Source organism: Mytilus californianus, unplaced genomic scaffold (assembly GCF_021869535.1).
Source record: "Mytilus californianus isolate M0D057914Y unplaced genomic scaffold, xbMytCali1.0.p SCAF_9, whole genome shotgun sequence".
Classification (NCBI taxonomy): domain Eukaryota; kingdom Metazoa; phylum Mollusca; class Bivalvia; order Mytilida; family Mytilidae; genus Mytilus; species Mytilus californianus.
This window is the reverse complement of record NW_026262745.1, coordinates 20,496,981-20,516,809: the sequence shown is the minus strand read 5'-3', so window position 1 is coordinate 20,516,809 and position 19,829 is coordinate 20,496,981. Positions and strand designations below refer to the sequence as shown.

General features: G+C 30.8%; 1 protein-coding gene across 2 annotated transcripts; it reads right to left on the bottom strand.

Moving 5' to 3' along the window:
* Positions 1 to 2,045: 2,045 nt before the first annotated feature.
* LOC127714404 (amyloid beta precursor like protein 2-like) lies at positions 2,046 to 19,797 on the bottom strand. Of its 2 annotated transcripts, none has more exons than XM_052220460.1 (3): positions 19,596 to 19,797; positions 4,226 to 4,456; positions 2,046 to 3,459 (listed from the first exon to the last, which is right to left on the bottom strand). In XM_052220460.1, exons 1-3 carry the CDS (start codon positions 19,726 to 19,728, stop codon positions 3,134 to 3,136), a joined length of 690 nt encoding a protein of 229 aa, XP_052076420.1. In that variant the 5' UTR covers positions 19,729 to 19,797; the 3' UTR covers positions 2,046 to 3,133. The 2 variants fall into 2 exon arrangements, with proteins under 2 accessions (XP_052076420.1, XP_052076421.1); XM_052220461.1 differs by lacking the exon at positions 19,596 to 19,797 and adding an exon at positions 5,187 to 5,332.
* Positions 19,798 to 19,829: the final 32 nt, after the last annotated feature.

The following is a 19,829-nucleotide window of genomic DNA, read 5'->3' as shown; positions in this document are numbered from 1 at the left end:
ATATGACCTTGACCCCATTCTTATGATGATTCATTGATCACCGTCATGTTTTCGTTGTTATATCAGATTCTTAGTCGCTAAAAAGTTATAGGTCAACTACATTTCTTGAATAGATTGATTGTGACTTGTGTACATGCTCATTTGACGAGGTTCGTCTGATCTTGAGCCCATTTTCATATATCAGTCAGGTGTCATTCATTTGTGATACCTATTGTAAGACCTTAATTTCAACACGATCTGATTTTAATAAGATTTATTACAAAATAAATTTCAGTCATAATAGGTTAAAGAGGTGAGACCTTTCATGGGGTTCGATCCTGCTGTGTTTTTGAATTGTGCTGTCTGATTGAAGAATATTCCTTAAGATATATTTTTTTTCTAATTCGCACTGTACTTTTTTCTGATTTTCTAATTTATATGCACATGAGGCATGATTCTAGCAGTTTGTTTTTAAGTTCCTGTTTTGTTTGAACTTCCAATCAAATATTTAGAACTGTTACATTTATCAAACTCCATACCCAATAAAGAATTCAGTACGGAAGCTATAATTTATTTATTGATGAGATATTCTGTACATTTTGCCCAACTAATCAAACCCAAGAACCTATATGCCTATGCGAAAAAAATGCAGCCGAAATCGGAAAGCGTTGCAGACAAAAGTTATTCGTTAAAACATGAAAATGATTGTTGTTTGCGTAGCATGTAGTGGCATATATTTGCCATGGAAAAGATTAAAAATAATAACAAAATCAAATAGAAAGTTTGTGTAAAGTAGGTTGACCATAAAGAAGGTCGATAATATAAACAGTTCAATTATTACTTTCAATAGATAGGCGAAACTAATTTACGTGGCAACAAGCCACGAACAGACCCCCTCAAACATGTGCTAAATGGCGAATATGCAGGTCTTCCTGCATGCATTTGTTTTAAATGTACACATTTAAAACAAATGTTTTCTTGGTTGAACTTTTCGAATTATTGACTTTTGAATAGCTTTGACATTTCAACTAAATTTTCAAAGGTTGCAAAAGGAATAACAAAATGGTGTTAATAAATAGAATTCTGCATCAAAAACACATGACTCTTACAAATTTACATGATGCCCATTTACCCAAATTATGAATGCCATAATTGATAATAGTATCAAATTTTTCATTTTTTTTTTATATTTCTTTTTGATTGAATACCTGTATCAAAGAGATCAACTCATCTATGTAGTTTTGAATAGATCTGAGTTATGCCGCTTTGTACGGCATATATCACGTTAAACAACTCAAACTGATGAAACATGTATAATAATCACACAACTTTTTAGTGTTCGTCGCCTCAAGCCGCCCCAACATCATCTCTACAAAATTAAAATAAAACTGTAAGTACATAATACACTATTTATCCCGAAGGATGCTCTTTTTGTGAGCAGTATAGAAACAAATCTCTCAAAACGTACACCAAACACACTTGCATCGCCAAACAAGTTAGATACAATTTGTATTGAGGTCACTATTATGAATCAAGACATATTTTAAATTAGATGTTTCCTTTTGCCAGAATAAAGCTATCTTTATCGATTAAATTAATATAACTCATACATATATACATACTTCATTTATACACATTTAACAATATAAGAAATAGGAAAGATCATATTTCATAAAGCATTTGATATCCATTTTGTCAGTTTCCTACGATAACAAGAAATATATACAGTTTATGCAAAATAACAATTGTAGTTCTGGTTGATGAGTAAAAGAAATATAGTTCAACGGACCAGTTGTTTACTCTAAAAAAATAAAATAACGAATGAAGTAACACGGTCTTGGCGCTTTGCAAATAAATTAAGTTTTATTACAGAAATCTTAAAAATTATTAAAAATCTAATATTTGGAATATAGGAAAATTGCAAATCATTTATTCAAATAATAACAGTACTATTAAGATCCCACTGAGTCAATAATGTTCACGTATCTTCGATGTCACTGTATATTGATTTTATATCAAGTTATAGTGAATGCAGTATTCGAGTTTCAGGCTGTCGGCGAAAATAATAAACAACAATTTTTTATTTAGAAAATTTCATTTCAACGACACAAGTAATAACAATAACAACAATTAATTTTCATAAAATCATTAACAGACAACAGAATAATCACATTTTTTTTAACATAAATATTTCTGGTAAAATAACATTACACTTGAACATGCACGTTCCTAATTTTAAATAAAATCTTTGTCCTTTTCTGACCAACTTTTAAGTGTGTTTTATTTGTGTCTGTATGTGTGTCTTGCAGATAATGATTTCTTGATTAAGAATAAACAAATTGTCAGAGTTAAATGAATTATTATATGACCATAGTTGTACATTCATGTGACATTTAATGTGTCGTTCATGGAAAAAACCAAATGTATTATATCAACAGAACTGTAGTTCATTAAAGTATGAAAATAAGATGTAAATACTGTTTAAACAAGCAGTATTTAAGTCATACGTTCATTAGAATAATAACTACATTTGATATCATCCTTCAAATGCAGAAGCTGGTCCTGGGTATAAAGGGTATAACGGTCTATATCAATTGAAAACTGGCCTGATAATAAAAAAAAACAATTAAATGTGTTTATAACCAAGTTTGACGTCATCAATTGAGCACCATGCATAGCATTTCTACAAAAAATATATTTTATAGCAAATATGTGTGTTTCACTATACAAATGCTTTGTGAAAATTTGATTGTATATATATATATGTATATATATATATATATATACATATTAATACATATTTTCTAAATCAAATCAAATTTAATTGATTTGATATTTTGACATTAATTTAAATATGAATGGCAAGAAGGAAATTATTGGACTGTTGTCCACATTGTTTAGTTTGAATAATTGTCTTATCTGAACTAAAATTGAGCTAAATAAACAGACTATACTCTCTCTTATTTTTCATTTTTGTCTCATATATACATTGCATAGTTCTGTTTTCATACAGCTAACATTAAATGCAGATAATCATCATAGCACTAGCGGTTTTCAGTGTTGTCACTAAACTAAATTCACTCAAATTTTGTCTTTTGTCTGTGGAATGATGTACCCATTTCACCGAATAAATTCAATAAAACATTTAAAATAATTATGTGGAATTCGACATACTGTCGTCATTTTCATTAGATTTGCAAAGATGTTCACAGTTTTCTTTTGTCTCAAAATTGTTTCCGTTTCCACGACAACCACCATATGTAAACATTTCACAGTTTTTGGATTGTTTGTTGAAGAAGTATCTAGGGATTGATGCACGACACGGTCCAGTGTTTCTCGGTTCAATACAGTTTGGTTCAGGTTTATCATTTACTCCATCAACCATTTCAATTTCAGAATTGTTTTCATCGTTTTCGTCCCCTCTTTGTATCATTTCTTCATATTCTTTTTCTTCTTCGAACTCGACAAGAATTTGATCATCTAAAAATAAAGTTGAACGAAATAGATAAAATTATTATTGTTTATTATGAGATCAACCATAACCGAAGACTGTATATAAAATCAATGATATTGACTTGTTATTTGACATAACTTAATGCCGACAAAACATATTTAAAAAATTGTATTGCCATGATGTCCTTCCTTCGGCGGGATTTGAACCCATGCTTCTGTTCCGCGTGGCAAGTCTGCTCGCACGGTGTTCAACGCCAGGGTCCCCTCGGCTAACTAGGTTTTAACTAAATATTGCTTTCGTTAGTCGAATGATGACTTCCCTATAGTCGGCATCATCTAGGATTGTAACACAGTACCTAATGTATGTCTATATATTCTGTGAATCTGAAATCATCAGTTTCTCTTTTTAGTTAATAAAAGTATATGATATTTAATGTACTCCAAATTTCAGTGCAAAGTCAACAATCGGCAGAAAAAATTAGGTTACATATGTTGTATAAAAAGGTGCATTAATTGTTGCAAAGAAACTAGTTATTGAGTTTGACAGTATAGCTATACATACATGATCATACATTAAATTTCATAATATACACGTACAACATATGATGTCTGTATTAAGTTAACAATAAAAATGTTCCTTTAAAATTCATTTAAAACTTATTACTTTAAGGTCTATTTTATACAGGACTGATTTGGTTGATATGGAAACCTGTTTTGTTCGCTTTTACTTCAGTATGCATGCCACTGTTAAATCCCAGTCTAACAGTCAATACTTTGTAATTTCCTGACTCACCTGATTCTCGCTTTGCTCTTCCTTGGGATGACAATGGTGGTGGTACAGACACCTCGGGTTTTTGTTCTTCAAAAGAGCTATCAGATTCTGGAACGTTTTGTTTTGAAACCTTTAAAGATTTACCAAATTTTTCATTCAGAGGCCTTATGTTACGACCTGGTTTTGTTAATTGTTTTTTTATTTCCTCGTAATCATTGTTTCTCTTGTTTGGTGGTGTAGGCTCTATTTCTTCTGCAAATACACAGAAAATGATTCTTATTAGGATAAACGCATTTAAAATAAAAAATAAAATCATTGTATTCATAAAAGGAAAATTACCTCAGTTCCATATATACACATATAGACCAATATAAAACTAAAAACAGCCTATTGAAAACGAAACTTAAGAACATATTCTTTACAAAATTGTAAACTTTCAATGTTCTTTTCAGCTGTAGATATTCATTTACTCTAAACTACAACAAAATCGTATGCAAAATCATTTAATACTTAAGAAAACGTACATAAAGCAAAAGGAAAATAATGCGACAGAGAAAGAAACAATGTAAGATAACCATAGCTGTTCACAAACATGCATGGAATGATGTATACTGACATACCAGCTAACAAAAATAAGAAAACGAAAGTAACTATAAAATGTTAATCTTAAATGTGTCAAAGGTACAAATGAATAATTGTAAAAGCTTTTAAGTAAGAGGAACGTTCAAATTGCGCATAACCACTTCTTTCGTCATAAAAAAATACGTAGTAACACAAACTTTTGTCACTTGGCTTTAATAAACATGACAAGTACACACATTATTCTATCCAGTTAAGAAGTTATAATTGAAATTTAAAAAAAGGAAGAATTAATTTTCCCCTTTTGCTCTTTATACATGCACTATTTTATACAACTTGGAAAAACAGCAAACATGCATAATTCACTTGTAAGCACCATCACCAAAATTCTAAATTGATTTACTTATGCACTTTGGTTGATCGCTATAATACATGTCCCCAACTTGATGAAACCATAACGCCATATGTGTAAAAGGACTTGGTACAGCCTGACATTGCATAGTGTTACCACCAATCAGATGATAACTATGGTTACATGCTATATGAATTATAGATCCAGTGTCTACAGTCACTGGGCCTATAATATATCCATGAACAGGCGGTGTTGGCCACTTACATTTAACGTAGGAGTCTTCTGAAAAAATATTACAGTTTAATCCCAATAATTGTTATCAAATGAACCAATATGGTTTTAATAGACATTAGACCAAGTCGTAATAAGGAAACACAAACGGATTTTTAATATTTTTATTCCTCGTTAAAATCTTGTAGAGGTCATCAATAATGAATGATATATTATTTATAAACATATCAAGGTTGTATAATAACATTGACTTATCTCTCACATTATCTAGTATTTATGATTTTTAAAAAGATTAAAAAGTAAGCAGTTTTATATTTTGTAATGACAAATTGTCAACAAAATTTTTTATGCTTGCAATTCATAGTCGTTTTATCTACACATTCCCAACTTCAGTCCGTTGATGCGAGTCTTGGCACAAAACAGCGAGTACAAATTTGAAGAAAAAACGTGTAACATGACGTTAGCGATAAACTCGTCAATACAGGGTATTATGTAGCACTTGAAAATTCTTATAGTCTTCCACCTGATGCTCGTAAAAGATATAGCTTTAATTAACTCTTTATAAATTAAAGAAATAAGAAACTGCTACATTCATATATATGAGGTAACTGATTCAGAAAAAATACACGTTTAATCAAATTTGCATAAACATAAAACTATAAGGGTAGGAAAATCTAATATATTCTAGCATAAATCATTTAAACAGCTCGTTAATGACCTGCTATGCCTTTTAGAACAAATTAATAGCTGGAAAAAGGAGACTTTCATTTACATGAATGACCGTATCAAACAACACCGCAGTATATTTATTGCTTCATTTAAATTAAATTTTTTCTTTAACATGGTATTTATTTATCTATGATATAAAAGACTGTCTCACATCATAAATAACAGTCGTGTGTGTTCCGCTACCGTAAAAGTTCAAAACAAAGTTATTTAAAAACAGTAAAAGTATTTATTTAGTTTACCATTATCCCGAAACGAAAGAAATTTTCAACAACATATCTTCCAATATATTGTAGGATTATCGACGTTAGTCATTTATCTAAACAATCATACTTATATGTGAATTATATTAATACTTTGGGCCATTTCGATTATCATTGTTCATATCCTTACAATCTGTTTATGGAAGGCATTCTGTTATCTTCCATACCATACAGGATGAATATTTTGATTTTTAAATATTTAAAAGTAACGAGATATGGTATGATTGCCAATAAGACAATTATCAACAGACAAAAGAAAGAAGTCTTAATATGTGAACATATACACATTACCGAGCAATCACATATCGTATAATAATTATAAGCTATAAAAGGTCCCGGATTGACAAAATGGGATACAATTCAAAAGAGCAAACAATGTCATGATTTATACTATACAACAAAGAACGAAAACAAAAATGTCACATGCAACCACAGAAAACCACTGTATTACAGGTTCCTGACTTGGGCCTTACATACGTTTGAATATCTTTAACCCTACCCATAACCTGGGCTAGTGGTATAACAAAATCAACAAACTATAAACATAAGTCGAAAAGGGCTTGACTCGTCAGATTGTTACTTAGCACTCAACAAATAACAAACAGAATAAGACACAAAGTAGATAGTAAAAGCTAATCCAAAACCAATTTCCATTAACAATAAACCATGTTCTTCCAGATCATTTCACCTCCTCAGACTTTAGTGTGAGGACGTCATAAGAAGTTCGAGAAAAGCATGAACTTCTGCAATGACAAAATGTAAGCAATATCATAACGTATGCATATTTATTTATTTCAGATGTTGTCATTAATTAATCCTTCTAAAAAGAAAACTTATAAATAATTGGTGTATATAAAGGTAAATGTTTGCCATAACATATTCATTGAAACCAATCTGTCAGTTTTAATGAGAAATGGACTGATTGACTATTTTGGTAAAATCCTACCTCCTTCACTCCAATTACAAACCAATATCACTACCATTAGTAAAACTAGTTATAAGAGTAAACAAACACACACAAGCATTGTCTCTATAAATAGAGGTTCTTATACTATATCTGAGTTTTTATGTAGTGATCTATATCTAATACCATTTATTTTACAAATAGCTAATTACAAGTTTTTACCATCCAGTAACATTATGTATATATATATACTGACTCTTAAACTGACGAAAAACGTAGCAAAGTAGTTACAGAACTTTCAAACTTTGTGAAATTGTCTTTAAAAAGCGGACGTTGGAAGTGAGAAACTTCGATTTGTTTAATCATTTCACATATTTCAAACGTTTTTGTCTAAAATCTTTGTTCACTGTGTGCATTTTATGCAGATTGTGCGCAGATTTTTATGAAATAAAAAGTAAAATTCCACAAACTGATCTTTCAAAACAATTTTTTAAAACAAAAGCAGGAATTGGCGTCTAAAGAGAATGGGACAACTGCAATTGTTTTTAGCCCACATGATGCAGTAAATCAGGGTTAGTATCTATATATATATGTCTATCTAAGTGTGTTTGTTTGACATGATATTTTTAAGCAAATGTCGTCTATGGGCATTAAAGTACGCTTCATCCTTGTAACGTATTTATTTAAGGGACAAATATAATGAATACGGAATCTTTTATCTAATGGAAAAGGTTGTTAATTAATCCATCAAATCGACATATCAGGTATTAGTTTTCAAAAATACTTTTAGTGGTTCAATGTGGAACCAAGACATAAACTATGCATCAGATATACCATTATTTACAACACTTTCAGAAATATTTTGTTGATAGATTAATCAAATTTGAACAACTAAGGTAATTTACGGTATTTCTTGAAGGTAGAATGTGATAAAACGTTTTGCAAAGACGCAGCGATGTCACTGCTCGACCCGACTGGTGTATTGCCTATCGTTATCTCAACCATCTGGTAATGTGAGACCTACCTAGGTTATTGTCAAATTTACATTTCAATTTCTACTGAAATCAAATACCAATATAATCTGATAGCATTCCTTTCTAATATCAAATATGAAAAAAAATATATATTTTGAATACTGATTCCGTGAATATTAATTTTATATACTTAAAATGTTTTCGTATATTTCACCCGGAATAATTTCATAACTAAGATAACGGATTTAATTTGAAGATTTTGTCATTGAAAGCAATTATTTTTTTTTAATGTAAATTAGAACAAAAAAAGCAGTATTCAAACTATGTCGCTGTGATTTCATCAAAATCACCATATAAAGTGTATCTTGTACGGCCAATGAACATTCCTAAAGTTACTATGACCATTTCATCTGTATATTTTGCATTTACGTTACTTTCAAGTGCTATAAGCAAACAGTTAGTATCCACTACTTGAAATTATATTACAATGCGATCCAATTGAAAGCAGTTTTTAAGACAATATTATTTGAAAGGTATACTTTACATATTTGTAGAATTATTTTATTACTACTCAGAATTAAGAAGGTTTCCTTATGCTAGATATAAGAAGATGTGGTATGAGTGCCAATGAGACAGCTCTCCATCCAAGTCAAAATTTATAAAAGTAAACCATTATAGGTCAACGTACGGTCTTCAACACGGAGCCTTGGCTCACACCGAACAGTAAGCTATAAAGGGCCCCAAAATATACTAGCCTTTTTCTTACTCCAAAAATATGATTCTATCCTTAATTTTCTGACGACATAAAGGGGCTAGTTTTGGTATTTTAGCACGGTACTGTAATGAATTAATTGTTTAAAGAAAAATCTAACAGGTGCATGACAAAACATATAAAGCATTTGTCTTCTGAATTCTTTCTACAAATATCTAATCAACTGAACTGAAAACTTCTCAACAGTGTTTACATATCAGTTTAAAAATCACTCGTCTATGACAGTTTCCTCTGACTTTTAAACCTTTGTTTAGGACGTAAGTTCTACTGAGTAATTGGTCCCGTCCTTTTGGTTCCTTGCACGCTCTCGCACTATCGTCTTCTTGAAATGTATACCCGAGGTCACGTGAAAATATCAATATGAAAAAATGTCAATTGCAATTATTAAAAAATAATTAACATTGTCCTAATTGAGATATATCGGCATTGTTCATTGACTCCAACACAATGTGCAATCATTTCCGCGTTTATTAATGAATTTAAACAGATTTCTTATGTAGATACAACAGTATATTTTATCAATGAATGATAATTTCTATTGAAATTGCGTATACGAATACTTGTGTGTCACACTCGCGCTGACTTTTCTGTGGTCAATGTAATTAGTTAATACTAAACACATGTTTATAATTTAAAATGGACTCGGATAATAAAGTAACGTAATTGTTTTTTTTCTGGTTTTAATTGTAAATCTGTAATTATACTTTAAACTTGAAAATAAGTCAGTGGTATATGAATCTTAAAGACATTCTAAAAAGTTTCATTAGACATAACAGACCAATTAACCTTTCCTTGTCAATACACGAAGCGCCGAGTATCTGTGTGACCACCGTGCCATTACAAACGGCGATATCATATAAATACCGCCCACATTTAATGAATAATAACTTACTATTGTACTACAAAATAATTATAATTCAGTGTATTAACTTTAAATGTTCTCAGTGTTGACAAACCCGTGTCTATCCTTTTCAATTACCTTCAAGAAACTGTGATAATTAGAGAAAAGTCTACTTAGGAGGGGGATTCTTTCTACCGAAATAAGAACTAGATGTAGGTCTGCACTCAGTTCGCTATTTCATTCCAATAGGTCTTTTGATGACGTTTCACGAGAACCTATGCACTATAAATTATTGCAGCTTATTTGCACAAAAATAAAGTAATTTTAGTTGAATGTGAATTGGGATCATTTAATGACAATCCGATTTGAGTATCAAGTATTGTATCTAAATCTTGGCTAATTATTTTGGATTAATATGGAGGTGGTTTTATTTTATTCACTTGATGTGTAAACAAATTAAAATCGTTCTTTGTTGAATGATTGACAATAAATCCAATAAGGGATATCAAAAATTTCAAATAAACATCTCCCAGATAGCTATGGAGTTTACCTATATGAGACGGTTCAAGATGGTATTTTAATGATTGGTATGGAATTAATAAAAAAAATAATATTTTAATTAAATCTAACATTTTTCACATTAGGATAATGAATTGAGAAAATTTTATTCAATAAACTTATTACCCTCATAAAGTTATTGCACATAGATAGAAAGATGATTACGCAGGGTTTTTGTTTTAAATTATTTAATCTTAATTATATCAATGAATCGGCAAATTCATCAGTAAATGGATTTTAAGACTGAAATGGCATTTCCTTTAAATTTCTGAACAACAAAGAATTAAGTGTTGTTCAGATTGAAAAACAGAATATGAGTAAAAAACTCATCAAGATACTAGACTTATAGATTTCTACGTCATACGCGCGTTTCGTCTACAAAAGGCTCACCAGTGTCGCTCGAATCAATAAAGTTAAAAGGTCAAACAAGGAACGAATTTAAAGATCAATTTCCAATATGTTTCATACTATAAACCAAATAATGTGCAGACAAATTCGTTTGCATTCAATCCCTTTAAAAGTCAGCATTCATTTTGCTTTCGCACTGGTAAACAAGAGGACCAAAAGAGCGTTGGTCCGATTTCCATCGATAATCTTATTTAAAAAACTACTGAGGTAATGAAACTCATATTTGTTCCTATCGAAATCCCATACAAGTACTGTTACTTTTGTGTTGTTTGACAATTAAAAATGGCCTCAATCTGAAGCTCAAATTTGCGCTCACATTTACATGGGATGTTTTGCTTTTCTGGTCCAGTGTTTCAAAACTACTGCCTTTATTAAAACCAAGTTAGCCAAATATGTTCCATGCGTTTTTACCTCAAATAAAATTCAAATACAAAGGTGCGGTATGATTTTTAGTGAGACAACTATCCTTCAAAGACCAATCAAAATGTACAGGTCAGCGAAATTTTCACGAATGATCAAAACCCATACTGAATAGTAAGCTATAAAAGACCCCATTATTTGGCGAAAATTAATACAGGTGAGAGATATGGGCTCCACGGAGTATTGTTCATTAAGAGTTTCGTTAAATGCTGTCAATTTCTATAGATTTGTCATGAAGAATTAATTATCCATTTAAATGCAACCCAATAATATTTTAATACCTTTAATGTCAATATACTGTTGCTTTTAAATGATATAAGTGTCATTACATTTTCGATTCCCAGCTATTGATAATTGTTATATTATTATGTTTGAAATGTCTCCTTTCAAAATATTTGTTCATGAACGACTGTTTAACGCGCGACAGCCCTAATACGAAATAAGGTTAATTCAAGCAAATATTTTGCACATCCTGTTCTTTTTATTGCATTCTATTTAAAAATCCCTTTTACACCAACACGCAGTTACCAAAATATCTATCAAAAACAGTACTATTATATAGCGGTAAAATTACATTTCCCAAAATATTCGTCATTTCATTTGATTAACGTCCCATCCCTAATAGTTGTGTTTAATATGTATTTTTGTGCATTTTCAATCGATTGTAAAAATACATAATGATACAAGTTCAATCCGATACATATTTCGGGTTTTCGGATTACCAGCATGATTGGTAGATAATGAGAAAGGAAAGATACGAAAGGATTAGTTGAACTCATTAGTCCAAAACAAACTGACAATACCATGGCAAATAAAAAGAAAACACACCAAAAGACAAACAACAGAACACAATACACAACATAGAAAACTAAAAACTGAGCAATATGAACCCCACCAAAAATCGGTGTGATCTCAGGTGCCCCAATACTCCAGTAACCTATGCAATGCGTAACTCGGCTTTTAGCGACAAGTTCGGGTTTCTAATTTCTAGTAGGGATGTGACAGTTTATCATCCTACAATCTGTTATTGGTTTGTTCTATTCTTCAAACTGTATACTCCTTGTCGGTAAATGTCCTTCAATTCAGTACTCTGTCACTCTAAGTTTCTCATAATACGTTTTTGGTCCGTTCTAATTATAATATGAAATATGTCAAATAATTGTCCTCATTACAGATTTGTGACATTTTAATTTATCAGTGTAAAGAATATCAAGCTGCATCTTTGTAACAGTGAAATGTATGAATATGCTGATATTAAGTTCAACTGATTGTTTGGTTGGTAGTTTTAATCAACATGCTACAGATATAAATGTAGCAATTGAACGAGCAGGTACGAAGTGATCTGTATTCGATAAATATGATTTAAGTTATGTAATTTAAATTACTAGAGTGTATATATACGAATGTATGTGTTTTCGATCTTCTATCGATCAAATTTAATGAAAATCCTTTTCTTTATATATTTATGGTTTAAATAAGTTTGCGATATTGGAATCAAATTACTTTTAATGATTATAATGGTTTTATTTTGTTGTTTATCAATGATCATATAGCGTACCAAACTATAAGCCTGATATCTTTGATGAGTTTTTACATCATACCATATGCATATATAAATCCGTCTGATACCCCTTTAACTCTAATGGTATTCATTCTATTTCGAATTATACAATAAACAGTGAAAACTGGCCATTATAAACATGAATGTTAAGTTGGAAAACAATCTCAAAAATCGAGTTTTGTCGTACATTTGTATATGTTATAACGCTTTAACCCGATTAAATTTCTTCCTCTTTTTTAAAATTTCGAGAATATCAAATATTCTGTCCTGTTCTTGGATATTCGTTAAATTTGTAATGTATGTTTACATTTCGAATTAAGTAGTATAACAGTCTTCGAGAGGAAGAAAGGTGACAGAATATGATTTGTGAAGAATACTCAGTCTTTTATATATATTTTTCTTCTAAACGTTATTGTGAAAAAAAGTACCCCGGCAATCATTTCTTTTTTAATGACTCCGTTTTTCACACTTGACTTTACAGCCGGGTTTTAGCAAATTCCAAAAAAGATGAAATTAAAGCATTTTGATTTTTTATAATTTTCAAGTCATATATTGAGCTATTTACAGTCCATCCATGATTTAGTATTTAAACTGAGAACAAAACGATACAGAGAGTTAAATAAAAATAAATCACGAAATGGTTCCATTGCCGTTGCAAAACTGAAATTTATGAGGACACAACAAAACAAACGATGTTTGTTTTTTTATGAAAATTACCAAAATATTTGAAAGCCAAGGATGTATAAGTACCAAAATACATGAGGAGCTATAAATCCAAAAGGGACGTAAAAAGATTCATCGAATTGATCAACTTTGCGTGAGAAAGTTCGAACCTAAGTTGCTTAACAATTTCTAAATTTTTCAACATATAATTTATATGTATGCTATAAGTCAGCACCGAAGTCCTGACTGCAGATACCTAAATGATATTTAATTAATTTGGTGCGTTCGGAGTGCTTTCCTGCGTTTACCTTCTTCAATGATGTATAAATTTCTGAATTACATTAGACGATTAAATTAGTTGTAATTTTGATAACACAAATAAAAAAATTGTTGATTGATACAATCGTGGATTAAAATTTTAATTTCAAATACCTACTTAGATATCATATCTCGAAACATTACAAAGTTCACTTAAAATTGATTATTAATACGAGAAGTTGTATTAAACGACGTTCGTCTGTCTATATCTTGATAATTCATAAAATAATAGTGTGAAAAATTTAAACAGATAATTCACAAAGAAAAAACTTCACATTCAATTTCTAGAAGTTGTATCATTTTTTTGTAAATCTTGAACTGAACAATAATACTACAGTTCTCAATATGTCAATATTGGACCAATTTGCTGATATACAGTTCAATAGTTGTCTGTTATATAATATCTGTGTCATGGATGACCATGGATGTGATTCATTTGTAGTTGCCAGAGTCCTGCACTTTTTACATTATCGAATGCAATTTATCACCAGATTTTAACTTGTCGAAGTAACACGGCGGGTGTCAAGAATGAAGCAGAATTTTACACTTTTGGAGCACTACATTTCATCACCGTGTATCTTCTGTTCATTTTCCTCGATCTTTAGCTTAGTGTTGTGTGTTTTGTAGACTTATATTTTTCGATTCGCCACTTTCAATTGTCTTTTATTAGTCTGTCATCGTCTTATAGTTTGTGTTGCCCCCATGGTATCTTCTAACTTTTTATGTTGAGGTTAAGAAACCTAGCAATTAGACCTGTTTTATTTCTACACAATTAAAGTTTTACTTCCAATCTTTAAGCTTTACCCGATGACCATTATAAGTACATATTCATCAATGATAAGCAGTCATTCTTCATAATAAGCAGTTGATACTGCAAAATCTATCAAATGGGTTACTATACCCCACAAAAAAGTGTAGTTTTGGAGTTAACAAAAAACATACAAAGAGCTGAAACCTTCAGAAAAATGTGTTGTTCCAGTTGTTACTCTTTTCTCTTGTATTCTTTAAAGTAAAAGAGCATATAAGTTCGATCTTGTTCCTCATTAGTTTGTCAGTAGGTCATGAAATAAATGAGATTATGTTTGATACGTTATCTTTGTTTTGATGGAAATCTCCTACCATTGCAAAATAAAAGATAAGTTCCGATTTTTATTTCGCTTTGTCATTATCAACAAATATGTAAATCTAAATGTCTCAAATAGTGTTTAAATTTATATCTGATTTCTTCTACTAATTCAATTTAAAATGTAATATCTATTTACATGTATAAAATTGGAGCGAACCACGGTATTATACCGTGGTAAATATCTAGTCCTTTAAGTTGTTCGTGACTTTGTCTTTCATGCTAAGATTAAAGGAAACATTAAACAAAAAACAGTGTGAGTAAACAAAATATTCAATACCACATGTAAACAGAAGTTAAGTGAATATTTTGCACCTTTTGCTTGTACAAAATATATTAAAGTTCCTCTTTTACACCAGTATTTTACAGTAACAGACACATACTCGTACTTAGTTAATAGTGTCTGCTGAGAACTCGGCCTCGCTTCGTCAATAGATAAATACAAATCTTCAATGGTGACAGTCTGCAATGTATACCGTGTAAATTTTGATCACCTTTAAATGTTATAAACTGTTATTCGATACATCATTACATTTTTTCGCCAAATCATACTTGTTTAGCTTAAGGTGGGAACAACTGAAAGGTTATATTTATCGTTCAAAGGCTCACAAGTCCGAGGATCTATCGATCCCTGTGCTGTTTAACCCATAAATATAAGAGAAATGCGTACCGCTAACAGGTTAACACTTATTGTAGTTCACTGAGGGCGAACCCTTTGTTAATTGATAAGTACAAAAAGATTCATCTTTCCAATTGAAAAAGGGATGTCATAATTAAATGCATGTTTTGATAGCAGATAGCAGATCGACGACTGGTTCTACCATATGGTGATTTCTATCGTTCCGCACAAGGTGTTCACTTCATTTGCTATCAATGGAAAAGGACAAGGGCAAATAAGAGTCTGGTACACAGAAAAATGTGTGGTTTAGAATACTTGTTATATGACCGTATTTTATTATCTAAAGAAATATGCAAAATTTTCAAACCAGGTGTGGTAAATACAAGAGATTATGTAAAATACTTGTTAATGACATTTCTAAAAGGGGTCAAAGTCACCAAAAGTAGAGAGAACAGAAACTAGCAAAAATCCGTTATTTTTCAACAGAATGGACCAGATTGTGTACCACGTAAAACATTATGAAACCATGGCTTTTTTTTGCGATATTTGAAAAAAAAATAGTGGTTCATGGACTTGCTGATATATAATTTAGGCAAATCGACCTTCAAATTGATTATTTCAAGCAAATTAAATGGAATATTGAAATTTTAGGACGTTCCATATCTTGATGTAATAAAATCGTCATGAAAGAAAGAGTGATATAAGAATTGTCACTTAAATCGAGCGATTTTAGGATTCAACATATTTAGAAAAATAGAGACATAACAAATTCTTATCATACCCTGTCCATTCTCTAGCTTGAAACAATGATTATTAAAGGGTCTCAAAGTTTGTGTTGCAAGACATTTCTATATCATATATGGATACAGTATACGTATACTATAAAACCATCAGCACATGAAATAAACTTTCTATTGCAAAAAGTGTACGAGAATCAACCAAAGTATAAAAAGAGTAAGGTTTGTAAGCAGCATTAGCTACTACAATATCTTTATCTATGAAATGTTAACGTTAACATCTCATCTCGAAATTTTCCCTTTTTATGACTTTTGTACACTTCATTAATAAACACTTTTCCTTAAGTAGCATTGCCCCCCTCCCCAATAAAAATATATTAACACATAACACATGGTACACAAGATTTCAACATTTGCGAAAAACTATTTCAAATGTAAAGTTTCGTAATTGTGTTAATTTCAAATTGATATTATAGATGTAAACAAAGATTTGTGACCATATGTTGACTTTACATGTAGCTTATCTCTGATTCGATATCTGTACTTGTAAGAGACATTACGATTGTGATCGACAAGTTCATCATGTACGCACAAATGTGTACTCCCGTTTTGCTTAGGTTTACATAAGCACATATGTGTATACTCCCGTTTTGCTTAGGTTTACCCAATTTCATCATGTTGGAGAACTTCTTTTTTTATATAAGTTTTACGTTTCTTTCATTCAAGTTTAATCATTTGGTGGACTGAAATAAGAATTCATTTCTCATTTAAAACGATAACTCCACGGTGTGTGTTATGTAATAAAACGCATTTAGAAAAATACGAATTGATCCAATTAGCGTTAAAAACTTCATAAATATGCTTCTTTGTATGCAATTTTGTGAAATATTATTCTTTATGGGTTTTAATATTATAATGCACTCTGTTACATGTGACCCTCCTTTGTCCATATAACATTACACCCAAAATCCCCACAAGTAGATCGCTTGTGTGGCATATTAGGAGTAGAGACATTCGAAAAACACTTATTTTATAGATGCTTAAATATAACTGTTGCTTATGGCAAGGATTTGAATTATTTAATCAATTTAATAACTATCGTGTTTTATTGTGTAAAACAACAAAAAAATCAAAATTATTTTGTCCAAATAATAATCTAAAATCGGAAAATTTCTATTTGTAATGCAATATATGTTACTATATTTCCTTCATTGCGGTATACAAAAAGCCGTTGGTTTTCAACATTTTGTCATACCCACCGGAGCCGTTTCGTCATGTTCAATACGGTTTTGTTCATTGTTCGTTTGTCTCTATTTTTTTCATATCATTGTCTGGCAATCACATCATATCTTCTTAGTCTTATAAATATTAGAACATTAACAATTTATTTGTTAAAATAACAAGACGACTTAATCATTACAGTAGTTGAGAATTGCATGGAGACAATATTTCATTATTATTCTGGTTAACTTTTCAACTCTTTAAGTGCAAATTTGCTTAACGTATATGTATCAACCTTAAAGAATTTATACTACATGCACGACGTTATCTGACACCAAATTTAGGCGAGTGAGAATCTGGTGTGGCTTTTTTTATTCATCTACATGTATATACGTTTGAAAGTATATTTTTCCTATTCTTATGAAGTTGACAGTTTGGTCACGATTTGCATTTTTGTTTGCTTTTGATTCCCCCCCCCCCTTGGGTCAGTAGAATTCACATTGCCTGTGGAAAGATTTTGTATCTGCTATTAAACTGTGTGAAGTGTAAATTACTGTTCTCTCTGAAAGCGGGATATGGGATTTCTGTATTTTGTCGAAATATTAGCATTTTGCTAGCTTTACCTGTGAAGTTGTTTAAACTTGAAGTAAAAATACAAATTAAGAAAGCGGCATGCTTAATTATCAGCTGATTGTTTATTTAAAAAGAGTACCTAACGAAGCAAACCGAATTCATTGACAATATCTGATGTATAATCTGTGAAGTGTTATCTTACAGCGATTTCAGTTTCATCGGTTACCGATACAAAATGGTACAGTTTGTTTTGTTATGTTTATGATATGGTCCTTTCGTAACCAGCAGCACTTGTTACAGTAAATCGTCGACCACTTTTAAATTAATTGAATCCAAACATTCACAGTCAATTGAAATGATGGGAAAACATCAGACTCTTTATATAGAACTCAATTACATTTTTTGTATCAAAAGCAAGGTTATGCAAATAAGTTATCATAGATACGCCAGACGCGCGTTTCGTCTACAAAAAGGCTCATCAGTGATACAAAAATCAAAAAAGATAAAAATGTCACATACGAAGTTAAAGAGCATTGAGGACCAAAATTCCGAAATATTTTGCCAAATTCTGCTAAGGTTATCTATTCCTGGGTTAGAAAATCATTATAGTATATAAAAAAATTCACGGATACTATATTGGAAGATAGTATGTAGATAAAACAATATGTTACCTGTGCATGTGTTTCATATGTATTTTATTAATCCCTTGTTTGATCATGATAACCACTGTGACCTTTTTTTTCTTGACATTTTTGGAGGGGTCAATTTTTCTGGTGTTGGTCTAACACTGACTCAATTTTTTGGTGTAAAAGTGTTCTCACATTGCCAACTGACATTTAACATAACTGATTAACCTATCAAACTAATAAATAAGGTGTCGTAAAGAAACGGGTAATTGCAGTAATCGAGTATATGTGGGTTGGTTATTCATTTCCAACATCGCATTCGCTTTTTTTTTGCTCAGCTTCCAAATGAGTTCTTGTCCTTATCGACATAGATATATTGGTTGATTGATTGGTGATTGCTTAACGCCACATCAGCGCAATAAAAGCTATACGACATATAGATATAATACGTCGAGTACCTTTAAAATCCTTATTTTCTCGCTGCATTGAAGACCCATTGGTGGCCTTCGGCTGTTGTCTGCTCTTTGGTCGGGTTGTTGTCTCTTTGGCATATTCCCCATTTCCATTCTCAATTTTATTAGTAACACAGTTCTACACTAATTCTTTTGTTTTGTGACAAAACTCCACCATTTACAATGGGCATTCATGCAAGATTCGTATAATCTTGCTTTTGTAATTTTTAAAAGTTAATATATGTCATATATATTTTGCGATATTTGTTAATTAAACTTATATAAAATATATAACCAATGGAAATTAAAACTGCCGAAAGACGAAAAAATTTCACTGAAAGGCAAATGTTGAAAAGTATTATAATGCAGAGTCCGCTACTGTATTGATAAATAGAATAAGATATCCAGATATATAACATAGTGTGAAATACGCCTCTTATAAAAATTGCTATATAGTAAAAAAAACTTACCAACGAATCCTTCTGCTAAGTCTCCTCTTTTAATCTTATTTTTAATTGATTCATCCGTAGGTCCTAAATAATTTGCTGCATAAACATTGCATAAAGTAAATACTGACAAAATTAAAACAAAGTAAAGCCCCATCTCTGCACACCACTGTTCAAGAGATCATTTCTTATCAAGTCACATGATTAAATGCTAATAAAATACTTCTTTCCGCTAGGTGTCGACAACATCGCTGGGAT

Coding starts and splice junctions, on each gene's coding strand:
- LOC127714404 (XM_052220460.1), bottom strand. CDS start 19,728: ATGGGGCTTTACTTTGTTTTAATTTTGTCAGTATTTACTTTATGCAAT. Junction 4,457..19,595: donor CTTAGCAGAAGGATTCGTTG/GTAAGTTTTTTT, acceptor GTGTATTTGCAG/AAGAAATAGAGCCTACACCA. Junction 3,460..4,225: donor AAGAGCAAAGCGAGAATCAG/GTGAGTCAGGAA, acceptor CTTTATTTTTAG/ATGATCAAATTCTTGTCGAG.